General features: G+C 36.3%; 2 protein-coding genes across 3 annotated transcripts in view; both read left to right on the forward strand.

Annotated features, from left to right (window-relative positions):
• The window catches only part of LOC128643169 (receptor-interacting serine/threonine-protein kinase 3), a 59,128-nt gene extending 48,952 nt beyond the window's left edge, over window positions 1-10,176 (forward strand). The window contains exons 7-10 of the mRNA XM_053696145.1: window positions 3,643-3,697; window positions 5,019-5,077; window positions 6,218-6,281; window positions 8,504-10,176. Of these exons, the coding sequence (XP_053552120.1) occupies window positions 3,643-3,697; window positions 5,019-5,077; window positions 6,218-6,281; window positions 8,504-8,736 (411 nt within the window). The 3' untranslated portion in view covers window positions 8,737-10,176. The remainder of the gene's footprint in view (window positions 1-3,642; window positions 3,698-5,018; window positions 5,078-6,217; window positions 6,282-8,503) is intronic.
• Window positions 10,177-19,620: 9,444 nt separating this feature from the next.
• LOC128652606 (receptor-interacting serine/threonine-protein kinase 3) overlaps window positions 19,621-26,831 on the forward strand; it is a 145,063-nt gene continuing 137,852 nt past the window's right edge. The window contains exon 1 of one of the 2 annotated variants that reach the window (XR_008401296.1): window positions 19,621-19,869. Coding sequence is in view for 1 of the 2 variants with exons in the window: in XM_053705540.1 (XP_053561515.1) it covers window positions 19,745-19,869 (125 nt within the window). In the remaining variant the exon portion in view is untranslated. The remainder of the gene's footprint in view (window positions 19,870-26,831) is intronic. The other variant, XM_053705540.1, reaches the window with a different exon arrangement.

Consider the following 26,831-nt stretch of genomic DNA (forward strand, 5'->3'; position numbering starts at 1 on the left):
ACTGAAGTTTTTAACCCCTAATCTGCCGACCGGACATCGCCGCCACTTAAATAAATATATTAACCCCTAAACCGCCGCACTCCCGCCTCGCAAACACTAGTTACATTTTATTAACCCCTAATCTGCCGTCCCTAACATCGCCGACACCTACCTACATTTATTAACCCCTAATCTGCCGCCCACAATGTCGCCGACACTATACTAAATTTATTAACCCCTAAACCTAAGTCTAAACCTAACTCTAACACCCCCTAACTTAAATATAATTTATATAAAACAAAATAAAATAACTACAATTAACTAAATTATTCCTATTTAAAACAAAATACTTACCTTTAAAATAAACCCTAAGCTAGCTACAATATAACTAATAATTACATTGTAGCTACTTTAGGATTTATTTTTATTTTACAGGCAAGTTTGTATTTATTTTAACTAGGTACAATAGTTATTAAATAGTTATTAACTATTTAATAGCTACCTAGTTAAAATAAGTACAAATTTACCTGTAAAATAAACCCTAACCTAAGTTACAATTACACCTAACACTACACTATAATTAAATTAATTCCCTAAACTAACTACAATTAAATACAATTAAATTAAATAAACTAAATTACGAAAAAAACAAACACTAAATTACAGAAAATAAAAAAATAATTACAAGAATTTTAAACTAATTACACCTACTCTAATCCCCCTAATAAAATAAAAAGCCCCCCAAAATAATAAAATTCCCTACCCTATACTAAATTACAAATAGCCCTTAAAAGGGCCTTTTGCGGGGCATTGCCCCAAAGAAATCAGCTCTTTTACCTGTAAAAAAAATACAACCCCCCCCCAACATTAAAACCCACCACCCACACACCCAAACCCAACTTTAAAACCCATCCAACACCCCCTTATTAAAACCTAACACTAACCCCTTGAAGATCACCCTACCTTGAGACGTCTTCACCCAGCCGGGCACAAGTGGTCCTCCAGAGGGGCAGAAGTCTTCATCCGATCCGGGCAGAAGAGGACATCCAGACGGGCAGAAGTCTTCATCCAGCTTGCATCTTCTATTTTCATCCATCCGGAGTGGAGCGGGTCCATCTTGAAGCCAGCCGACGCGGAGCATCCTCTTCTTCCGACGACTCCCAACGAATGAAGGTTCCTTAAAATGATGTCATCCAAGGATTCTATCAGCCAATCGGAATTAAGGCAGGAAAGATCCTATTGGCTGATGCAATCAGCCAATAGGATTGAGCTTGCATTCTATTGGCTGATTGGAACAGCCAATAGAATGTGAGCTCAATCCTATTGGCTGAATGGATCCGCCAATAGGATTGAAGTTCAATCCTATTGGCTGATTGCATCAGCCAATAGGATTTTTCCTACCTTAATTCCGATTGGCTAATAGAATCCTATCAGCCAATCGGAATTCAAGGGCCGCCATCTTGGATGACGTCATTTAAAGGAACCTTAATTCATCGGGAGTCGTTGGAAGAAGAGGAAGCTCCACGTCCGCTGGCTTCAAGATGGACCCGCTCCGCTCCGGATGGATGAAGATAGAAGATGCCGGATGGATGAAAACTTCTGCCCGTCTGGAGGTCCTCTTCTGCCCGGATTGGATGAAGACTTCTGCCCCTCTGGAGGTCCACTTGTGCCCGGCTGGGGGAAGACGTCTCAAGGTAGGGTGATTTTCAAGGGGTTAGTGTTAGGTTTTATTAAGGGGGTATTGGGTGGGTTTTAGAGTAGGGTTGGGTGTGTGGGTGGTGGGTTTTAATGTTGGGGGTATTGTATTTTTTTTTTACAGGTAAAAGAGCTGATTACTTTGGGGCAATGCCCCGCAAAAGGCCCTTTTAAGGGCTATTTGTAATTTAGTATAGGGTAGGGAATTTTATTATTTTGGGGGGCTTTTTTATTTTATTAGGGGGATTACAGTAGGTGTAATTAGTTTAAAATTCTTGTAATTATTTTTTTATTTTCTGTAATTTAGTGTTTTTTTTTGTAATTTAGCTTATTTAATTTAATTGTATTTAATTGTAGTTAGTTTAGGGAATTAATTTAATTATAGTGTAGAGTTAGGTGTAATTGAAACTTAGGTTAGGGTTTATTTTACAGGTAAATTTGTATTTATTTTAGCTAGGTAGTTATTAAATAGTTAATAACTATTTAATAACTATTGTACCTAGTTAAAATAAATACAAACTTGCCTGTAAAATAAAAATAAATCCTGAGATAGCTACAATGTAACTATTAGTTATATTGTAGCTAGTTTAGGGTTTATTTTATAGGTAAGTATTTAGTTTTAAATAGGAATAATTTATTTAATTGTAGTAATTTTATTCAGATTATTTTAAATTATATTTAAATTAGGGGGGGGGTGTTAGGGTTAGGATTAGACTTAGGTTTAAGGGTTAATATTTATTATAGTGGCGGCGACGTTGGGGGCGGCAGATTAGGGGTTAATAATTGTAGTTAGGTTGCGGCGACGTTGGGGGCAGCAGATTAGGGGTTAATAAATATAATGTAGGTGTTGGCGATGTTGGGGGCAGCAGATTAGGGGTTCATTAGTATAATGTAGGTGGCGGCGGTGTCCGGAGCGGCATATTAGGGGTTAATAATATAATGCAGGGGTCGGCGATGTCGGGGGTGGCAGATTATGGGTTAATAAGTGTAAGATTAGGGGTGTTTAGACTCGGGGTTCATGTTAGGGTGTTAGGTGTAGACGAAAAAAATTATTTTCCCATAGGGAACAATGGGGCTGCGTTAGGAGCTGAACGCTGTTTTTTTTTGCAGCTGTTAAGTTTTTTTTTCAGCCAGCTCTGCCCCATTGTTTCCTATGGGGAAATCATGCATGAGCACGTTACACCAGTTTACCGCTGACTTAAGCAACGCTGGTATTGAGGTGAGATGCGGAGCTAAATTTTGCTCAACGCTCACTTTTTAGAGGCTAACGCCAGGTTGAAAAAAACTTGTAATACCAGCGTTGTCTTAAGTGAGCAGTGAGAAAAAACTGAGCGTTAGCACCGCAAGCCTTACCGACAAAAACTCGTAATCCAACCGATAGTTATGTGTTAATATGTGTATACACATATTAACACATACATATATATGTATATAAGGATATACATATATATTTACTAGGAACACACAGTTCCAATAGACCCCAATGTAAAGGCACTTTTCAGTGCCCTTTTTTTTTCTAACACCCCACACCTGCTAACTTTAGCCCCCAAAAACTGCCTGGTGCAGTTATTTTATTAAAAAATAAAAATGCTACAATTTAATTGTTTTAATAAAATACACACCACTGTATGTTGGGGTCATTTGGGGCACATTTTTATAATTAACCAGAGATCTGATCTCTGATTAATTTTATAAGCGCTAATTGCTACTGGTAGCGATGGCTGGCTATTTATTGCACGCCCGCAAACAGGCACATTTGTTAATTTGCAGAGGTGTGAGAATTTAGCGCTCCACTTGTAATCTAGCCCTTAGTGTTTAATGTCCCTTTAAATATGATCAAAAACCACATTTCAACATGGCTTTCCTCTGGTTCTGATTATTTTTTTCTTATAATCTCATAAATCAAAATATTGATATTATTATAAAAGGCTATTCACATCAGATTTTGACAAAACTTCTATTCCACAGACCACAGAATTCAGTAAAGAATCTACCAGTTTTTCTGCAAGCTCTTTTCGAAGAGGTAAGCAAACTTTGAACAGAATATTTAATCAGCACTTGGTGAAATAACATTCCTGCACATTAATAATGTGAGCATGAACATATTTAAATTAATGTTAAACTCACCTTTCATTTCTGCCAGTGATGCTGGATTGAGATCTATTGTGATCTAATGTCCTAAGTTTTATAATAAAGGAATGTAGCATAATTTACTGTACAGACTAATTTCATAAGTTAAAGATTTTTCTGGACAAGATTGTTACATTTATATTTTCCTCAGTTAGATGTTGTCTTTTTTTACCTTTTAAAATAGACTAGCAATAGACGTACTATTACCCAGATTATGATCAATGCAGCAAAAAACTAATCCCCAAATTATGGAAAAGCCCACAAGTACCCAATTTTAAGAACTGGCTCCATCAGGTAGACTTAATTTTGACCATGGAGAGGCATTATTACTTTACCCTTGGTAAGATGGAATCTTTCTGGGACATTATGTTCCTTTGGGAGCAATACAAGTATAAATCATAATATGCCATGTAACCCCAGTTTCCCCTTGAGTTGGGTCTCCCTATGTTTATTCTATATACACCTTATATAATACAAAAACACAAATGTTTATTACCTTAATAGGTATACAATAATAATTGATGGTGGCAGCGGCTCTGCAAATATATGGTATCTGCAAACCTATGTTGCCTACGTTATTTTAACTATTTTATTTGGTTTTATATCTCAAGATGTGACATTGTAGGCATGGGCATTACAGATTTTAGTTTTTTTCCCCTTCTCCCTTCCGATTTCCCTTGGTTTACCTCCCCTTCCTATCTATTCCCCACAAGTCTATCCCAGGAATAACTTTATTTGCAATGTAGTTTAAGGCTCTTTTTTGGACTTGTGTGAATTTCTCTAACAAAACTTATACTTGTGTTTTATGGCATAGGCACCCTAGCTTTCAATAATGATTGTTTAAGTACGTGAAATGTCTTATCACAATGCATAGCTTGTCCAAGTGCTCAGATATTTTATGTGGCTTGAAGAGTCACAAACTTGTTTTGAGTTATTCAGTGCATTTCCTTGTATTGTTTTGAAATTTCATTAATAAAAAATTAATAATAAAAAAAATAAAATAGACTAGCAAGTAAGACAGGCCCTATAATATAGATGTGTACTGTACATGATATTAGTTTTCAGGTTAATTGTTTAAAGTTGCTATATTTCTGTCTAAGTAACATCTATTTTAGTAGTTATAATTGCAAGCATGTCTCACCCAAATTAATATACAGATAGTATCTGATAACGTATTTATTTATTAATTTATTTATGTATATTTATAATTATAGCATTGTATGAAAATGAAAGCACCCAACAACTAGCCCAGGAAACCTCAGATAAAGAACTGGTGAGTAGACAACCGCAGTCTCCATCTTGACAACACAACCTGTCCAATAGGTTTAAAGGAAATTTGCCCAAATAATGTAAATCTATCTTCTTTTGAAAGGGATTGAGATCTTTTCAGATTTAAATATATTTTATGTTTATTAATTACTTAGAGGTCTCTATAATATCTTAAACAAATTTAGAAAGCCAAATACTATTGAAGATAAATCATTAAGAAAAACATTTAAGTAATATATCATAACTTAAAACATAGTTAAGCTTTCCTGATCTTCTATATTTGGATGTGAGAAGCTGGGAATGACTCTCATGTTAAAACTTGGAATAAAATAAATTTTCAATTATTTGGAGAAATATGGCTACAATGGTAGCCATATTTCAAGGAAATGCTTAAAGGGACACTGAACCCAAATGTTTTCTTTCATGATTCAGATAGAGCATGAAATTTTAAGCAACTTTCTAATTTACTCTTATTATCAATTTTTTTCGTTCGCTTGCTATCTTTATTTTAAAACAAGAATGTAAATCTTAGCAGCCCATTTTAGGTTCGGCACCACGGATAGCGCTTGCTTATTTGATGCTTTCATTTACCCTACAATAAGCAAGCATAACCCAGGTTCTCGACCAAAAATGGGCCGGCTCTTATGCATCACATTCCTGCTTTTTAAATAAAGATAGCAAGAGAACGAAGAAAATTTGATAATAAGAGTAAATTAGAAAGTTGCTTAAAATTGCATGCTCTATCTGAATCATGAAAGAAAAATTTTGGGTTGAGTGTCCTTTTAAACTAAAAAAAAAAGTATTAATTTGGATGCTTTTATACTCAAAGTAAATATATGTATCCGTTCATTTACATGATGGTTTGGAGATTACTGAACAGTGGAAGTTACTGTCAAGTAAATTAGTGTGTTTTGACAGATAATGTGACCAATTGAAATAAAATATGTACAATGAAATATACCTAATAAATGGATAAACTCATTTATATGAAAAATGTCCTCATATTATGGTTCTCCAAATGATGATGAAATATAGCATAAATTATGGCACTAGCTAATGATTTTTAATCCCTTTAATATATTTATGTGTCGTTGAAGCAAACTCTAAAGGAAGCTGTCAATAAAATCATTGTTTTATTTCTTAGGCAATTCCTGATGAAAATAATACAATTCCAGAGAAAAATGAATCAGAGGAAGAACAATTATCAGGTTAGTTTCTAATATAATTCAGGTTTTATAATTATTTGTCAAGTTAAAAAAAGGGACAAAAAAACGTTTTTTTTTCATGATTTGCACAGAGCATACCATTGTAAAATTGTATTCATTGTTAACAAGCATACCTAGATAGGTTGCATGCACTTGTCTGGAGCTCTATATGTCATGCATCTTTTTAGCACTAAGAAATGTTTTCACAATGTATAAAATTGTTAAAACTTTCTAGTAAACCGTTGCCATGCCATATAGTGCTCTAGATACATGATCGCTCCTGAGCCTAGCTACCTGCTATTTGACCAAGGATACTAAGAGATATTGTATGCTCTGTCTGATCTATAAAAGAAAAATGTTGTGTTATATCTCCCACACCCTTTTAAAAAGAAGTAATGGTTCTCTGTTTGTTTGTTTCATTGTTCTGCCTTTATAATACAAGTACCGCATTTCATAGTTTAGGGATTCATCAAAATTCAGCAGGCTAATCTCACAAAACATTGTTCATTTGGGTGGTATGCAATAAGAATCCATTTAAAGCATATTCTTATTGTAGATCTTCACCCTGCTAGAACTTACATTTTACATATATATAGTTTTTGGCTTCGCTTATTATGCCATTTTCTGCCTAGGATCCCAGTTTGTTATCCTTCTTTGGAAGCAAAAAGTTTAGCAATAGTGAGAGGGGCTTAAAAACAACCAAGCATTCACTTAAAGGGAAATTAAACACTTGTGCACTACCTTTTAATTATAAGTGCTGCCATTTTGGAATCCAAGTTACATTGCTGGTATCTGGTATCTAAAGAAGAGTATGTGCAAACACATCAGCACTGGAATAATGTGAAATGTAGATTTCAACATGGCGGCACACATGACATGACTAGAGGGAGGTGGGAAATAACCTCAATACTATGCTTTTATTTTGCATTTAGTATTGAATGTCCCTTTCAAATAGTATCCTTTACATTAGAATGTTATTTAATTTATTTTGCATGAATATCACTGCTATTGCAGTATCAACACACATACATTTGCTAGGTAGTTTATGTTTTACAGGTGTTTTTTTCTACTCAAACAGAGGAATAAATAGTGGAAAAAAGAATTTAGATAAGAAAACTCATAAGTAGAAGGAAACTATTACCCGACCCTGTAGCATAGTGGGAACCTTTAACTACTGTAAGGATGAGATAAGAATTACTGAATATGGAGTAATAAAAGGATGAAAACAAAGCAAACAGTGTGAATTTATTTTATCTGAAGAACATTTGATCCAGAAATTCAATGGAAAGTCTTTTAACACTCACCAAGAGTTCAATAGTACAACCGAGACATAACCATGCATATAGTATTAAGTTCAGGTACTCCAATTATATAAACCCCATATAATATTCACTACTGTCTTACTTATAATGTAATATAGAATACTGACATTGCATTTTCCTTGATAAAGCCTCACTGAATTATGACACAAAACATCTTGATAGTAATGGAAAAGACTTAGACAATTTGAGAAAATAAAAATGACAACATTTGTAAGTGCAGTGCAAAGTTAGTCAAATAGATACATTATTTGTGGAAATGTCACTATCCTCACTATTTAAATTATATACTCTCTCTCTAGCATTTAAATGGTTAAGAGGTGTAATGGCAATATACCCTATGAGGCCTATTTATTAAAGGTCTGCGGATCAGGTCCGACAGACCTTGCTGAATGCGGAGAGCAATATGCTCTCCGTATTCAGCATTGCACCAGCAGCTCACAAGACAACGCCACCCCCTGCAGATTGGCCGCCAGCAGGGAGGTGTCAATCAACCCGATCGGGTAGAAATGTGGCAATCTCTGTCCGCCTCCTCAGAGCAGGCAGACAGGTTATGGAGAAGCGGTCTTCAGACCGCTGCTCCATAACTTGTGTTTCTGGCGAGTCTGAAGGCTTGCCAGAAACACGGGGCGTCAACCTTCATACGAAGCTTGATAGATATGCCCCTATGACATTTTCTTAAACAACCACTTAGGAATATTATCATTTGGGTAACATTTCTAGCAAGAGCTGTTATGAAGTACATTAAACTCTGTTCTCAGCAGTTTATTAGGAATAATGTTTAAGATTTGAATAGATAAATAGATAGATAGAATGCATAGCTATGAATAATTTGTTTGTCATTGTTAATTTCAATCTGTACAACCAATTCTCCAATATAATACTCTCATCTTTCCTTCTATACAGCGACGATGGCTGTTGCCCTCACATCAGCTGTAAAAGAGAGTGGCGAATATAAAAAAATCGTAAACAATCTGTCTGAACAAGGTATTGTAACTGAAGCTCTTCGGAAAAACCTGGATGAAAGTCACAGTATAAAAGAACTCGGACAAGCAGCTGAAAAAATTCTTAGAGGCAAAAGCAAGGAACTTATGAAAGATAGTTCTCATCGAGTTAAGTCATGGTTCAAGAAGATATGAAGGAAGATCTCATGACTATGAGACATAAACAGTTTAACAGACTTTCTTCTGGAAGTAAACAGATATTGCTAATCTTTAAAATAAATTATTCTGCCGTAGAAATCAACTGGAAAGAGAATAGCTTTGCAGAATCTGCTGGCGCTCTAGAAAAAACGGATAATATTAATACTGCCTTGCCTAGGGAAATCCAGGGTGGTTTACATGGGCTAACCTTATTCTTATCTGGCCTTAGTTATTTCCAGTGTTGCAGATCAAATGATGCTGAGAGAACAGAGACTATTATTTATCCCTTGGATTTTGCTATAATCTACAGTAATTACACAAATCTGGTTTGCCTATAATTTGATTCAGGTTACTGACCTAAATATTGCAGTATCACTACACTTGCAGGTTACACTACCTAACCCTCAGTTTATCTTTCTGTTTTTTTGCCTTTTTTCTGTATGATTTTTTTTACAGGGGTTTGCACTATATATATATATATATATATATATATATATATACACACAAGTATATATAGTCTAGTGAAAAACAATGCATGCTCTAGTTTATTAGTTAATGGAGTTTTTGCATTATTAGTGTTTCAATTCTATATGTTTAACCCATACAATGGAATTAAACACATAGTTTAGGTCTCGCTTGAAACCGCAAATGTTGCAGCTGCCAAACTGAACAAAGCTGGTGATTGGCATGTTTGTGAGATAATCTGCTAATAATTGGCTAATTGTCTGTTTCCAGCTCAGGTCAGCAGTTCTCTGCAACACTCCAGGGGGTTACCTATGTGTTTAACTACTTTTCAACACCGTCAGGGCCTGTCAGTCCCCCTAAACGAACGTGTTTTACCTCCACCAACTCAGAGGTGGTGAAGAGGGTAAGAAGCAGCGTTGGATGGCCACTGTTTCTTACATTGCAGAAAGCAGGCTTGCATGAGTGGGCCTGCCTCATCAGGGCTCAAAAGCATCATCTGTTTAATACATCAAGCCTTTAGAGTTGCAGTGTTGATAGTGCAAAATGGCATACATAACGTATTAGAGCATGCAATGTTTGCACTAGAATATCCATTTAAAAGCAAGAGGAATTCATATTACATGAGTTCTTCTGTAGCTCACTTCTATTAAATAGTAAACAGTCAAGGTTCCAATTTGATCATTTAACTGTGTGCAACAGTACCCAAAATATAAAAGCTTCACAAGCTATACATTCAATTCACTTGGCAAAGCCTAGATATATTCTTACTGGATAGGTGCAAAAAGGGAGTCAACCTTGCTCTCAGTTACTTTTGGTGATGCTTCTGCTGCAAATGAAATACTCCTCATTGTGAAAATGAGATATACGTTTCAGTGTTAATAAGTATCTTGCAATGTAAATGGTTTGAATATGTATATAGCACTGTATTGTGTATGTGTCATTGTTTTTAAATAAAAGATGCTTGTCACCCAATGACTTTGATTCACAAAACATTGGCCTTGATTACAAGTGGAGAGAAAAACTAACTCCCTTTCCCAATAGACTTTATTGGTGCACTACAAAAGCTTTTACTGGCTTTCTCTTGCGCGCTAAATGTGGAAAATGCATTGAGAAATGTTTTAAATACCTTTGCTCTTCACTTAGAAAAAAAATGTTATTTTTTTTTTTATTATTTTTTTTACAAAGAGAAAATTGTATTTTTAATTCTAAATGGATACAGGCATCTCTCTCTCTCTCTCTATATATATATATATATCCACTTAGATATTTAGCACTCTCTCTCTCTCTTAAATATATATATATATAAATTCAAAAGGTGTATGCACTTTTACCGTCAGTGGCAACTGCCAGGGTGCTATTGTATGTAAGATAAGCCGAAGTAGAAATAAGCACTCACTGGTCTTCTGGCATCTGTGACAAAAAATTATTTATTCAATTGTGACGTTTCGGGACAAACAGCGTCCCTTCCTCTGACAAATGTTTGTCCCGAAACGTCACAATTGAATAAATAATTTTTTGTCACAGATGCCAGAAGACCAGTGAGTGCTTATTTCTACTACGGCTTATATATATATATATATATATATATATATATAAAAATATATCCAATATATATATATATATATATATATATATATATATATATATACTGTATATAGAGCTCTCTCTCTATATATATATAAATATATATATATATATATATATATAGCTATATATCTAAGTGGATATACATATATATATTTATTGTGTGTATACAGATAGAATGATAGATATTAAAAAATAAAAAACATATTTTCTTCTGAATGAAGAACATTGAGACTTAGGCCCATATTTATCAAGCTCCATACGGAGCTTGAAGGGCCGTGTTTCTGGCGTGTCTTCAGACGCGCCAGAAACACAAGTTATGAAGCAGCGATCACAAAGACCGCTGCTCCATAACCTGTCCGCCTGCTCTGAGCAGGCGGACAGACATCGCCGGAAATCAACCCAATCGAGTACGATCGGGTTGATTGACACCCCCCTGCTGGTGGCCTATTGGCCGCGAGTCTGCAGGGGGCGGCGTTGCACCAATGCCGCAGGGGGCGGCGGTGCAATGCTGAATACGGCGAGCGTATTGCTCGCCGTATTCAGCAAAGTCTGTCGGACCTGATCCGCACTGTCGGATCAGGTCCGACAGACCTTGATAAATAGAGGCCTTAATGTATTTCTATTTAAAAAAAACAGCAAAAAAAATATTCATTTTGTATTAAAGGTATATGTTAACGTCAACATGTTTGACTGGAAAAGGCTTAAAGGGACATAAAACTCAAAATTTTTCTTTCATGATTCAGATAGAACATTAGTTTGCAAACCTGTCCTCAGGCCTCACCAACAGGCCAGATTTTTGGGAAAACCTTGGGTAAAGCAGGTAAAATAACCATCCTTACTAATCGGCTGATTATTTCACCTGTGCTCTAGTTCAGATATCCTCAAAATCTGGTCTGAGGAGAGGGTTGAAAACAAGGGCATGCAGTTTTAAATAACTTTATAATTGACTTCTATTATCACATTGTCTTCATTCTCTTGATATATTTTGTTGAAAAGCAGAGGCATAAACTCAGGAGTGTGCACATGCCTTGAGCACTATATGGCAGGAGTTTTGCAAGAATCATATTCATTTGCAAGAGCACTATATGGCAGCATTATTTCCTGCCTTGTAGTGCTCCAGATACCTACCTATATCTTCAACAAAGGATACCATGGGAACAAAACAAATTAAATAATAGAAGTAAATTGGGAACTTTTTAAACATTATGGCCTAGATTTAGAGTTTGGCGGTAGCCGTGAAAACCAGCGTTAGAGGCTCCTAACGCTGGTTTTAGGCTACCTCCGGTATTTGGAGTCACTCAAAAAAGGGTCTAACGCTCACTTTTCAGCCGCGACCTTTCCATACCGCAGATCCCCTTACGTCAATTGCGTATCCTATCTTTTCAATGGGATTTTTCTAACTCCGGTATTTAGAGTCGTGGCTGAAGTGAGCGTTGAGAATTCTAACGAGTGAGAATTCTAACGACAAAACTCCAGCCGCAGAAAAAAGTCAGTAGTTAAGAGCTTTCTGGGCTAACGCCGGTTCATAAAGCTCTTAACTACTGTACTCTAAAGTACACTAACACCCATAAACTACCTATGTACCCCTAAACCGAGGTCCCCTCACATCGCCGCAACTCGATTAAATTTTTTTAACCCCTAATCTGCCGACCGCCACCTACGTTATACTTATGTACCCCTAATCTGCTGCCCCTAACCCTGCCGACCCATATATTATATTTATTAACCCCTAACCTGCCCCCCACAACTTCGCAGCCAGCTACCTACAATAATTAACCCCTAATCTGCCGACCGCAAAGCGCCGCTACTTAAGTTATCCTTATGTACCCCTAATCTGCTGCCCCTAACACCGCCGACCCCTATATTATATTTATTAACCCCTAATCTGCCCCCCACAACGTCGCCTCCACCTGCCTACACTTATTAACCCCTAATCTGCCGAGCGGACCGCACCGCTATCATAATAAAGTTATTAACCCCTAATCCGCCTCACTAACCCTATAATAAATAGTATTAACCCCTAATCTGCCCTCCCTAACATCGCCGACACCTAACTTCAATTATTAACCCCTAATCTGCCAACCGGAGCTCACCGCTATTCTAATAAATGTATTAACCCCTAAAGCTAAGTCTAACCCTAACACTAACACCCCCCTAACTTAAATATAATTTAAATCTAACAAAATTAATTAACTCTTATTAAATAAATTATTCCTATTTAAAGCTAAATACTTACCTGTAAAATAAATCCTAATATAGCTAAAATATAAATTATAATTATATTATAGCTATTTTAGGATTAATATTTATTTTACAGGTAACTTTGTATTTATTTTAACCAGGTACAATAGATATTAAATAGTTAAGAACTATTTAATAGCTAAAATAGTTAAAATAATTACAAAATTACCTGTAAAATAAATCCTAACCTAAGTTACAATTAAACATAACACTATACTATCATTAAATTAATTAAATAAAATACCTACAATTACCTACAATTAAACCTAACACTACACTATCAATACATTAATTAAATACAATACCTACAAATAACTACAATGAAGTAAACTAACTAAAGTACAAAAAATAAAAAAGAACTAAGTTACAAAAAATAAAAAAATATTTACAAACATAAGAAAAATATTACAACAATTTTAAACTAATTACACCTACTCTAAGCCCCCTAATAAAATAACAAAGCCCCCCAAAATAAAAAAATGCCCTACCCTATTCTAAATTACTAAAGTTCAAAGCTCTTTTACCTTACCAGCCCTGAACAGGGCCCTTTGCGGGGCATGCCCCAAGAAGTTCAGCTCTTTTGCCTGTAAAAAAAAACATACAATACCCCCCCCCAACATTACAACCCACCACCCACATACCCCTAATCTAACCCAAACCCCCCTTAAATAAACCTAACACTAAGCCCCTGAAGATCATCCTACCTTGTCTTCACCTCACCGGGTATCACCGATCGGTCCTGGCTCCAAAATCTTCATCCAACCCAAGCGGGGGCTGGCGATCCATCATCCGGTGACTGAAGAGGTCCAGAAGAGGCTCCAAAGTCTTCATCCTATCCGGGAAGAAGAGTAGATCCGGACCGGCAACCATCATCTTCCAAGCGGCATCTTCTATCTTCATCCGATGAGGACCGGCTCCATCCTGAAGACCTCCACCGTGGACCCATCTTCATCCGGCGACGTCCAACTGAAGAATGACGGTTCCTTTAAGGGACGTCATCCAAGATGGCGTCCCTCGAATTCCGATTGGCTGATAGGATTCTATCAGCCAATCGGAATTAAGGTAGGAATATTCTGATTGGCTGATGGAATCAGCCAATCAGAATCAAGTTCAATCCGATTGGCTGATCCAATCAGCCAATCAGATTGAGCTCGCATTCTATTGGCTGTTCCGATCTATGCGACCAGTTGGAGTATGGTATTCTCTTCTTCCAATAACCTGAGGGTATGCTAAGCTTCTCTGTGGAGTATGGTAAACTTTTCCTCTGTTGGATATGGTGAGCTTCTCCTTTGCGAATAATGATGTGCTTCTGCTTCTCCTCCATGGAGTATGGTGCACTTCTTTTTTGTAAGGTATGGTAAGCTTCTCCTCTATGGAGTATGGTAAGCTTTTCCTCTGTGGAGTATGGGTAGAAACCTCTAGGGGGTGGAGGTAGAGGTTAACACTCCTCCTGTATGAAGTGAAATGTGTGGTAGATTCTTTGAAGGCAGAAATAATAAATCTCTGAAGCAAGCTTATGTGACAAAAATAAAACTACTTTATTAAGCACTGGCTAAAACACAAACAATCTGTTTGTGATTAATAGATTTTGTGTAAATGTCTTGTGGCAATAGGTATATAAATGTATTTTTGCAAGAACGTCTGGTGTATAAAACTGCTACCCTGAAGTTGGTAGTATGGGTAGAGTAAGTCTGAACGATGATGGTTATTTCCGTTTTTCCAAATTTACAAAGGATGGAAAGATGCAATGTAAACACTACCTTAATATGTCTCTCGAATGTCCAGGTAGGTATTTTGCAAATATGATATCCTGTAGGGCAGATGGTTGTGGGGTTGTGGATATAATTCCTGTCTGTGACAGTGTCCGTTCCTGGATGTATAGTATTTGATGGTCTCGCCAGACCGGAAATTACATCAGTGGTGGGCGTGCCCTTACGCGTTTCGTGAACTACGTTCACTTTATCAGAGGGTATGCCCATAAGGCTCTGGAGGACGCTTTTATAGCGTATCAGAGCTGAGATTTGCAATTGATTACTTACAGCTATGTGATTTTTATTTTATTGCTGCAGTGTGTTGAAACACACATAGCGCAAGTCAAAATACCCACTACCAAAAACTTTTATTTATATATACAATATATATATATATATATATATATATATATATAAGTGTGGGTGTGTGTGCATACAGGTGCATGTGTGTATGTATATATGTATGTATATGTGCACATATATATCTAAACATTTAAACATATATATATATATATATATATATATATATATATACACATACACACACACACCTTTGAGCCCTTTCCTGTTCAACACCTTGACATATACAATATCCCATTTAAAACATTTTAATACATTTATTTCAAAAATAAATTTATATTTTATATTTAATATAAAATATGAGCAATATTTAGCAATTGCAAATATTTTAGGCGGAAGAGTTTGTGTTACACACAATTTAATAAAATGAGATATATTTATTACGGGCAGCGATATCCATCCAAAATAAAGGGTGCGCTAAAGGGATGTTGGCTGTGATAAACATTATCTAGTTATTCCATTTTACTATGTACTTGTAATACCAGATTAAAGTGTCAATTCTGATGAAACGGTGCCCGTTTTTTAATAATCCCATTAAAAACAAGGGCACTTTAATTCATCAAAATTTACATTTCACTAGTTTTCTTCAAATACTTTTAATCTTCACAGCCGCTCCAGCGATTTCCCCGGCTGTCGGAAGCCTCTTTATACGTCAGAATTTCAGAACTGACTAATCCGGCTTCCTCCAATCACAGCTTCGCCCCCGGGGGAATCATGGCCTGATGTAACGCAGTGATTGGAGGAAGTTGGATTCGTCATTTTGGACCCGCAAATCCTGTCAGGATTAAAAGGTAAGTATTTGAAGAAAATGTGTGAAATATACATTTTGATGAATTAAAATGCCCTTGTTTTTAATAGGATTAAAAAACGGGCACTGATTCATCTAAATTGACATTCACTTTAAAATCAATATCTAACCCATTTACTGTCTTCTAATTGAAAGTAGGCTGTAGTTGTCAAAACTATATTGATACAAAAAAACACATTTTTTTAATACAAATTGATAAAAAATATAAAATTTGTTTTGAAAATAGCCTTTAGAATTTGGCCAGACTAATTATAAAAAAGGGGCAGCAGTTTTGATATATAATTATTAATTCATTTAATAGTGTATTATTCTTAAGGGTTGGGTAGTTGTGATGAGAGATCATTCTTAGGTAACCTAGTTTATCAAACAGTCTTGTACTGAACTTCTATATCCATTTTATATTGGAAAATGTAAATTTATCCTTACTAGTTTTATCCTTAGATCTTTAATACTTTTCCAGCATTGTTTCCATATTTCCTCTGTTTATAAGGAATATGTATCATTTTTCTCAAGGTCTAACCGTAAAGGGCTATTTTGATGCATTTCTCATATGTGACAAGCATGGAGCGAGATGGGAAACAAACTTACATGATTGTGCCACACCTCTCATATATTATACTATTTTTCTAAAACTAGAAGCAAGAGGGGAGGTTAAGGAGTAGAGAGGAGAAAGAGAAAAACAAAAATGAATGGGGAGAGTGAGAGAGGGGGTGAGATGAAGGATAGATAATGTATAGAGAGGACAAGAAAGAAGAGAGGCAGTTGGAAGTAGAAAAGGGATTGAGAGAAAGGGAAGAAGATAAGGAGACTGGCAATTACAGAGATAACGAGAGCATTGCGGAGAGGAAATAGGATACTTACTAGGAAGAAGAGAGATGAAGGAAGAAGAAAGACCGGGAGAAAGAAGGTAAGTTTAGAAGATGCAAGGAAGATACAATGGAAGAGAGAAGAAATTAGAGAGGAGAGAAAAGGGGAATTGACAAGGGTTTGTAAAGGATAATAAAATTCAGTGTAAAGGAAATGCCTTGTATTCTGGATCTCCCACAGCAGTGCTTTCTAATGCATAGTTCCCTGGAGATCATCATGATGGGCGTGGCTGGTAGCAGGGTGCATAGAATAATAGTGATTGGTCTGCAAAAAGAGTGAGGTGACAGAGGGTGGGGTTAAAGTTAGAAGTGATGCAGCTTCATGCAGTTCAGCACAGGATGCCCTAGTCTGGCCAGCCTTTGCAATGTTTAGATGAGGTAGAGGGGTATAGATGAAACCCACAATTTTTCCTTTCATGATTCAGAAAGAGAATAAAATAATAGTAATAAAAAGTTTCCAATTTACTTCTGTAATCATATGTGCATTGTTCTCATTTTTTGAAGCAATATATCTAGATAGGTAGTGTGCACGTTTGCAGCACTACATGACAGGAAATAGTGCTGCCATCTAGTGCTCTTGCTAATGTATAACATTGTTGAATCACTGCTGCCATATAGCGCAGCAGACGTGCACTCTCTTGAGCTTTCCTTCCTGCTTTTCAACAAAGGATAACAAGAATATTTGATAATAGAAGTAAATTGGAAAGTTGCTTAAAATTGCAGGTTCTATTTGAATCATGAAAGAAAATTTGGGGGTTATGTCCCTTTAATTAGTTGCCCCTTCTATCTTATACAAATATACCTACAGCTCTCAAATTTCATGCAGGACTTCTCTTCCAACTCACTGCCCATTCAGCACAGCCGTGCTTTCACTATATAGCTGGAGAGGGTTGCTTGTTGTATGCTTGTGTTGCCTATAATTTTAAAAATGGTGGTATAGTGCCATATTTATGCTTGGCTCCCTCTTTTCCCTTCTCCTAGATGTCCATGATGATGAGGTAGACCACATTTGATTAATGAAATCAGATGGTATTGGCATCTACGGGGAGAGCAAAAGCACCCCCCACCAAGATAAACATATTTCAATAGTATGATCTCAAGATGGGCAATAAATAACCCTTAATTCACCCACCAACTCTTAATTGATTTTCAAATGTAATTTTCTAAACCAGGTTAAGAAGTAAAAAGTGGAAAAAATTGGAAATTGTGCCTTTTACTTAAAAGAGATGGATCTCCTCTTTAAAAAGGCATTCAGTTAGTGTATGATAAATTTACAAACTGCAATTGTTTAATAAAAAGGAGAAAGGCCTTGAAACTCTCTTTCTCTGCAAACTTTAAATCCATACTTTCACACACACTATTTGATTCAAAAGAGAAGATAAGGGATAAAATGGCCCTTAGATATGTTTTGTAAAACAAAATACCAGTTACTTATTTAAATAGAATTTAGAATTACGCTCTTCAGTGTGTAAACTGCTCCATGTCTTTGCTGGCCTCTAGAAACAGGTGGGGGCAAAAGAACAGTATTATCTTGATAAGAAAATAGAAGAGGCAAACAGATCTTCACCACGCATACACATTTTGTATGGGCATCCAGAACTTGTTTTCTGAATTGTACCTTACCTTTATAGTGTACACGGAGCTATTACATTAATTTTGTGTAAAAAAAGAAGCTATTAATGTTGGAAGCATTTTCTTGAAGCTAGAAGGCTGTTGACAGTCAAGTAAAAATAGCTTTGATATTAGAAGCCTTTTGACTAAGCCGATCTATGGTGAAACATGTTAAGGGAGGAAAAGGGGTTGATATTGGGGACCCTATTTTAATTGTATATGGTAGTGGCAGTGGGGAAACAATGAGTCACTGAGTAAATTTAATATATAACTGCAGCTTATAAATTGATAGATATATTGCAGGGTAAGACTTGTGAGGTCTGCCTATATTGTGCATTTTTAATTCTCATAATTGAAAAGCCCATAATTTGCAGGGAAAGGTACCTATATATATATATATATATATATATATATACAGTATATATATATATTTATTAATTAACTACATATATTAAAAATGTATATTACAATATCTCAGTTTTTCATGTGCTAGAGTGAAAAGGCTAGATTTATCACCACTACAAATGCTTATATATTCCAAGTCTATGAGGCTAAAAATCAGGGTGCCTGGCTGCTGCAGAGTGCTCAGTCGGTTGCCTTACATTAGTGCAGAGAATTTTTTTTTTTTTTAACATTTTCCTTATATATTCCTGGTTCCCTGCCGCGCTGGTGGAGAATGGAGATGGAAACAGTCACCGTGAGAGGAGGGAGGGTAACAGATTTCTGCCATACACCCTTCAACATACCGTGTTACAAAAGATGCTAAACTATCTTCGTGAAACTTATAAAAATACGTATTATACAATTTTATCGAAAGTGAGAAAAAAAATCAAACCAAATATAACTGGTCTCAAACATTGCAAAATCTGGAGGCGTTTTCCACAATACCTGTGCACTAACTAACCCCTTGAGAGGCAACACTGAAATACAGTAACCCCGAATATATTGCTTCTCGGAGCGGGAAATGACAGCACTAAATAATTAAATTCAGCCTATTGTCCATTGGTGCATTAGTTAAAATTAGTTATGAAAATGACATACAGTGCACCATGTAACGTATCTAACTTGACTAGGACAGACATGTTTGAGTCGAACTAGAGCTCAGTAGCAAGCGTCACTGTCGCTGATATACCTTTTCCTAGTTGTAAAACTGTGGTATGCGGCCATTTTTATTGAGGGCAATTTACTTTTAGTGTGGTTATTTGTTACGTGAAGTTTGGGCGAGACAGGCACACATAGCAATAGCTTTTCCTATATTGTTTTTTTGATAACCGACCGATGCCTGGCCTGCATAATTGCCTGCGGTTGGTGAAGAGATGCTGCAGCTGCCAGAAGGGGATCTGCAGGGTCTGATAAGGATAGACATGGGAGGTTTTGGCGTTATATACAGAGGAAGGAGCCAGACTCTTGGAATGGATATCGCACTAAAGACTATTTTGAGGTTAGTATGGGGCTAGCTGTCACCGAAACAATCAGCATTCTTGAATATGGTAGGTGACCTAATAATGTTATCAACACTTTAAGAGTTCTGTTTAGACACATTTACTACTAGGTTGTCAGTGTTCTAAAAAACAGTTATGTAGGTGAGTGTAATGTGATCACCTATCGAGATCATTTGGACAAGTGATACTGTAGTATTGCGTAATCGGTAGATAATTCTAGGCAACACAAGTAGGGGACATACTAAGCTGCATATTGGGCTGATGGGATGATTGGCTGCAGCCTGCAATGCTAAACACTATCACTAGGTGTCATTATAATTTTTACACACATACATGGTAATGACTCTGCTGTAACTCCCAAAATATGTTATTTTCTGCAGTGCTTGCTTGATACGAAGTTGCAAACAGCAGTTGCAAATGTTTTACTATTCACTTGCTGATATATTTACAGCTCATTGTATAATGGAATCACAGTAAATAATATAATAGAAAAATGAGTCAATACTTTTGTAAAAGAAGATTACTAATTTAATAGTACATGTATGTGCAAAGCAACACCTTTTACCTGTTTTGATAGGAACCTGTGAATAGATGTTTTAAACATGGGGATTATGGGTTAAAAGGAAAATATTTGTTTTATTTATGATAAGAATATGGTTATAATTATTTTTCTACATGGGGATTATGGGTGGAATATCATGATTACACATGCAGAGGAACATATTTGGCCTGTTTCTGATAGGAATATGGTTATAATTATTTTTTATATGGGGATTATGTGTGGAATATTATGATTACACATGCCAAGGAACATATTTCACCTGTCTCTGACAAGAATGTGGGGCCAAATTATCAATGTGCGGACAGACATGATCCACTGTGGCGATTATGTCCGCCGCACATCGATAAATGCTGACAGCATATGCTAGCAGGGGGTGTCAATCAACCTGATCAAATGCAATCAGGCGCATTGCTGTCCGCTGCCTCAGAGGTTGTGGGCGAGTTAAGGAGCAGCGGTCTTAAGACTGAATGCTCGCACGGAAACAGCAACATTAGGAGCCGTACGGGACTTAATAAATCGGCCCCTATGGGTATAATTATTTTTATACATGGGAATTATAGGTATAATATCATGATTAAACATGGCATATTTAACCTGATTATGATTTACGGTTATAATTATTTTTCTACATGGGGCTCATGGGTGGAATATCATGGTTACAAATGCCAAGGGACATATTTGACATTTTCCTGATGGAAACATGGGTATAAATATTTTTATTCATGGGGATTATGGGTGAAATATCATGGTTACACTTGCCAAGGAACGCATTTCACCAGTTTCTGATAGGAATATGGGTATAAATATTTTTTATATATGGGGATTATGTGTGGAATATTATGGTTACACATCCCAAGTAACATATTTGACCTGTATCTGATAAGAACATGTGTATAATTATTTTTCTACATAGTGATTATGGGTGAAATATGATGGTTACACATGCCAATGAACATATTTAACCTGTTTCCGATAGGAATATGGGTAACATTATTTTTCTACATGGGGATTATGGGTGCAATATGATGATTACAGATATCAAGGAACACATTTGACCCTTTTCTGGTAGGAATATGGTTATAATTATTTTTCTACATGGGGATTATGGGTGGAATATCATGGTTACACATGCCAAGGAACATATTTAACCTGTTTCTGATAAGAATAAGGGTATAATTATTTTTATACATGGGATTATGGGTGCAATATCATGGTTATACATCCCAAGTAACATATTAGACCTGTTTCTGGTAAGAATATAGTTATATGGGTGGAATATCATGGTTACACATCACAAGAAACACATTTGATCTGTTTGTGATAAGAATATGGTTATCATTATTTTTATATGGGGATTATGGGTGGAATATCATGGTTACACATCCCAAGTAACATATTTGACCTGTATCTGATAAGAACATGGCTATCATTATTTTTCTATATGAGGATTCTGGGTGAAATATAATTGTTACACATACCACAGAACATATATGACTTGTTTCTGATACAAATATAGGTATTATTATTATTTTTCTATGGGGGTATTATGTGTGAAATGTGATGATTACAGATACCAAGGAACACATTTGACCTTTTTTTCTGATAGGAATATGGTTAAAATTATTTTTCTACATGTGGATTATTATTTATTATTTATTTATTATCAGGTATTTGTAGAGTGCCAACAGGTTCTACAGCGCTAATGGGTGCTATATGATGATTATAGATACCAAGGAACACAAATTAACTTTTTCTAATAAGAATATGGTTATAGTTATTTTCTACGTGTGGATTATGGATGGAATCATGTTTTTACACATGCCAAGGAACATATTTAACCTGTTTCTGATAAGAATAATGGTATCATTATTTTTATACATTGGATTATGGGTGCAATATTGTGGTTATACATCACTAATCAATATAGAAATGAAGTTAGTTTACCACCGCTCTGTAGATAAAAAATAAACTTTATTCAAAAATCATTAAAAGCGTGTAGGACAGCAAGCACCATTACAATGCATAGCGTAGAGGAGCGTAGCAAAAAGGGCTTACGCGTTTTGGCAAGGTGCCGTAGTCCTAGCCTGATTATATGCAGTACCCCTGTGTTTAAAAAGGCTTAAGAGGTAAAATGATTGGATGATCATAGAACTCCTCCCCTTACTATTATAGATGCCATTATTGTTCTGAGTGCCAATGACAAGTGCCTCCTCAATGTTTAACTGGACATGTACGTGTTCATAAATACTTATATATTATAACGCAGTAACCATGGACAATATATATAACCTTAGCTCATGACAAATAATATCTATAGGCATTTACGTAGTATTACATATTTACGAATCTCTATGAGTAACAAGTTCAAACTACAATACCATTAGACAAAGTTTGCAATATAAAACTAACTGGGTATCATTAAAAAAAAGATACTACCCTATATCCTATAGTTATATATCAGGGACTGAGTGACAGCTAGTGCTGTTGGAGTACCAAGACCCATTGGTTATGAAAGCTCTATAAACAGAAATATGACAGGCTAGTGACAAGCGATAACTAAATGGGCAATTTGTAATAATACAATGTTACATTGTTCTATGCAAAAAGGTGTACCTAAGGAAAAAGCTATTTGTAATAAAATACTAACTGAATTTGAATAGTTTAAGAGATACTATCCTACAGTTTCACTTCTGAAACCAACTGTGAAAAAAATAATTACCTTGAAGTTACCTTGATTGGCTCTAGAGAGGACAGGGTTTCAACCAGGATATACAGGAAGCCTATCTCAGAAAATTCCTTGCTTCATGGCAAGAGCTGCCACCCCAAGCACACATCGGCTGCTGTGGCCAAGGGGGAATTTATACGTTTAAAATGTAATTGTACTAAGCAAAGTGACTTCTGCCATGAGGCTAAAGAATTGGAATATAGGTTAAGAGAGAGGGGTTATCCCACAAAGACTATTAACATTGTCAGAAAACAGGTTGAGAATATTCAGAGATCATCCCTCTTGGGAGACAAAAAAGAACCTTTCAAAGGTGTCAACTTTGTCACTAACTATAGTGTCCAGTTTCCTCAAATTTCACAAATAATACAGAAACATTTTCATATACTGGCAGCTGATGACAAATTGACAGAATTGTCCAAGAATGGAGTTAGATGTAGCTCCAAAAAGTGCCCCACATTGGGGTCCTTACTTTCTCCCACTTTATTAAGGGCAGAAAATACCAGACATCCACTTGGTTGACCAGCTCAGGCATGTACCATTGTGGCCACAGAAAATGCAGGCCATATGAATTTCTTGATAAAACAAAAACTTTCACCTCTCATATAACAGGTGAAGAATTCAAGATAAAGTCATGCATGAACTGTATGTCCACTGAGGTTATCTATATGCTGAGATACCAAAAGTGTGGAGTTCAATACATAGGTCTCACCTCGAGAGATATAAAGTCACGCATGAGGGAGCATTTGTCCACTATCACACGAGGAAGGTCCACTACACCACTAGTACGCCACTTTGTGGAAAAACATCAGGGAGAGATAACCTCACTAAGATGGTGTGCTATAGAAAAAGTCAAGTTACCCAAAAGATGGGGAGACTTAGACAAATTACTAGCTAAACGGGAGGCCTACTGGATGTTTATGCTCAGAAATAGACATCCAGAGGGCCTCAACTCCAGGTATGACCTAATAAACTATTGGGAATAGGTCGATAATGCAAATGATAAACACAGCTCATAACTGTGATATAGCTGTTCATAGAGCACCCCTAACCAATGGCTCTTGACACATTAATAACTTTAGTTGTCACTAAGTCCCTGACTTATATATGTATAATATAGGATTGTATCTCTTAAACTATTCAAATTCAGTTAGTATTTTATTACAAATAGCTTTTTCTTAGGTACACCTTTTTGCATAGAACAATGTAACATTGTATTTTTGCACAAATTGCCCATTTAGTTATCGCTTGTCACTAGCCTGTCATATTTCTGTTTATAGAACTTTCATAACCATTGGGTCTTGGTACTCCAACAGCACTAGCTGTCACTCAGTCTCTGATATATAACTATAGGATATATGGTAGTATCTTTTTTTAATTATACCCAGTTAGTGTTAGAGTTCTATGATCATCCAATCATTTTACCTCTTAAAGGGCCACTGTAAGTAAATATTTTCTATGCCTGTTACTAACTAACTACCCCAAATACGCTTTTTATCAATAGCATTTCATTACCATATCTCTACCGTATATCAGAAATCTTGTCTGCAAATGTAATTGTTTTCCAAACCCACTCTGTGGGTATCCTTTGCTCTGTACCAATCCGTTTACAATACCTAGGTTTCAAAATGGCACTTTAAACACAAAGTTATTGGTTTAAGTATTTTGAACATGCAGTGCTGAAAATAGTGGGCAGGATAACGTGACATCATCGGCGAAAAAAAGATATAACTTTTAGAACGTTATGAAACTTTGTTTTGGAAAAAATATAGGTCAGTAGGTTTTAATTAATGTTTATTAACTTTAATATGTTAGTTGTTTAGCTTAAAAATTATAACAGAAAGTAATCCTTTAAGCCTTTTTAAACACAGGGGTACTGCATCTAATCAGGCTATGACTACGGCACCTTGCCAAAACGCATAAGCCCTTTTTGCTACGCTCCTCTACGCTATGCATTGCAATGGTGCTTGCTGTCCTACACGCTTTTAATGATTTTTTAATAAAGTTTTATTTTTTATTTACAGAGCGGTGGTAAACTAACTTCTTTTCTATATTGATACTCATTTAACCGGCTTTACCACGCTCAACAGTCTGTTTTAGTCACTTCTGCAATAGGATTGGTTCAAAGACACACACCCCTGGGAGGACGTCATCAACACATGCTAAGAAGACATCGGAGGTATCGGACCTGTTAGACAGACCGAGGAGACGGACGAAGGTGAGCACAATTGATGCACTTGAGTTCCAGAGTGAACAGCCGCGCTACCTCGGACACAGGTATCCTCTGTTCCAGGATCCTCTTCGAAGGCACAAGGAGATATGTTTCTGGGCCTTAAGAGGCATAAAGTGTGTTTATAGAAACTTGCTATTTGTGGATTACATAGGATATAAATGACTATGGGGATATGAGTGCTACCATAACACGTGCACTTATTATACATATTTATTAACGCCTAGTAAGCTAAGGATACATTGTGGGAAGGATATCCCTGAAGAGGCGTATGTGTAAAATAACGCCCCCTTTTTTTTCTTTTATAACCTGTTTGGATTACCAGCGAGTTTTGTTCCTGCACTAAGGTGCTATGGATGTATAAGTGTCAGATACGATTACACTGTTGAACCAACCCTAACAGACTGTGTTATAATATTATACAATGAAATTAATATACCTTTGTATATCACCTTACTATTCCTGATCTGCAAAAAATATACATCACTAATTACATATTTGACCTGTTTCTGGTAAGAATATGGTTATAATTATTTTTCTACATGGGAATAATGCCGTGCCTCCTCCGTCCGTTGCCATGGCCGTACGGGGTTGTTTTCGTGTGTCACGAGTACTGCTAATGCCGCTCTGAACATCACCTGTGTGTCCTCCTTGGCACAAACCTGCACCTATGTAAGTAACTCCTTTTCATGTAATCTCTGCCCAAGTATAGGTTTACCCCTGTGTACTCCTGGGTGTTATTGTAGCAACTTGCTAGTGTTCTATAGTGGACTATCTGCTTGTTACAGAACCCTGCATTGCCTTGTGATCATTCCTTTGCTTAACCCTTTTGATACTCAGAAAGATTTGACAACCTGCCTGTTTCTGAACCCTGCACTGCCTTGTGACCCATAATTTGCTTAACCCTTTTGGATACTCGGAAAGATTGGACTGCCTGCTCTTAATGAACCCTGCACTGTCTGGTGAGCATTCCTTTTGCTTAATTTCTTGTGTTTCTCAGAGGCATAGAACTGCTTGCTTACTTCTGAGCCCTACCTGGCTCTGTGACCTTCTCCTCATTAACCCTTGCTGCTCATTGTGTTTGCTGTTCCTGTACTACCACATTCTTTCAATCCGTTAACTTCAGTTCTGGGATTTTTCCTTATGTTTCCACTTGATGCTAGGATAAGAAGACTACTGGCCAGGATTGGTCTGATAAGAAATATTGCACGAACATAACAGATAATGGGTTAAATATCATGGTTACACATGCCAAGGTAAATATTTGAGCTGTTTCTGGTAAGAAAATGGGTATACATATTTTTATACATTGGGATTATGGGTGGAATATCATGGTTACACATGCGGAGGAACATGTTTGACCTGTTTCTGATAAGAATATGGTTATAATTATTTTTATATAATGGGATTATGGGTGGAATATCATGATTACACATCCCAAGTAACA

Source organism: Bombina bombina, chromosome 1, assembly GCF_027579735.1.
Source record: "Bombina bombina isolate aBomBom1 chromosome 1, aBomBom1.pri, whole genome shotgun sequence".
Lineage (NCBI taxonomy): Eukaryota > Metazoa > Chordata > Amphibia > Anura > Bombinatoridae > Bombina > Bombina bombina.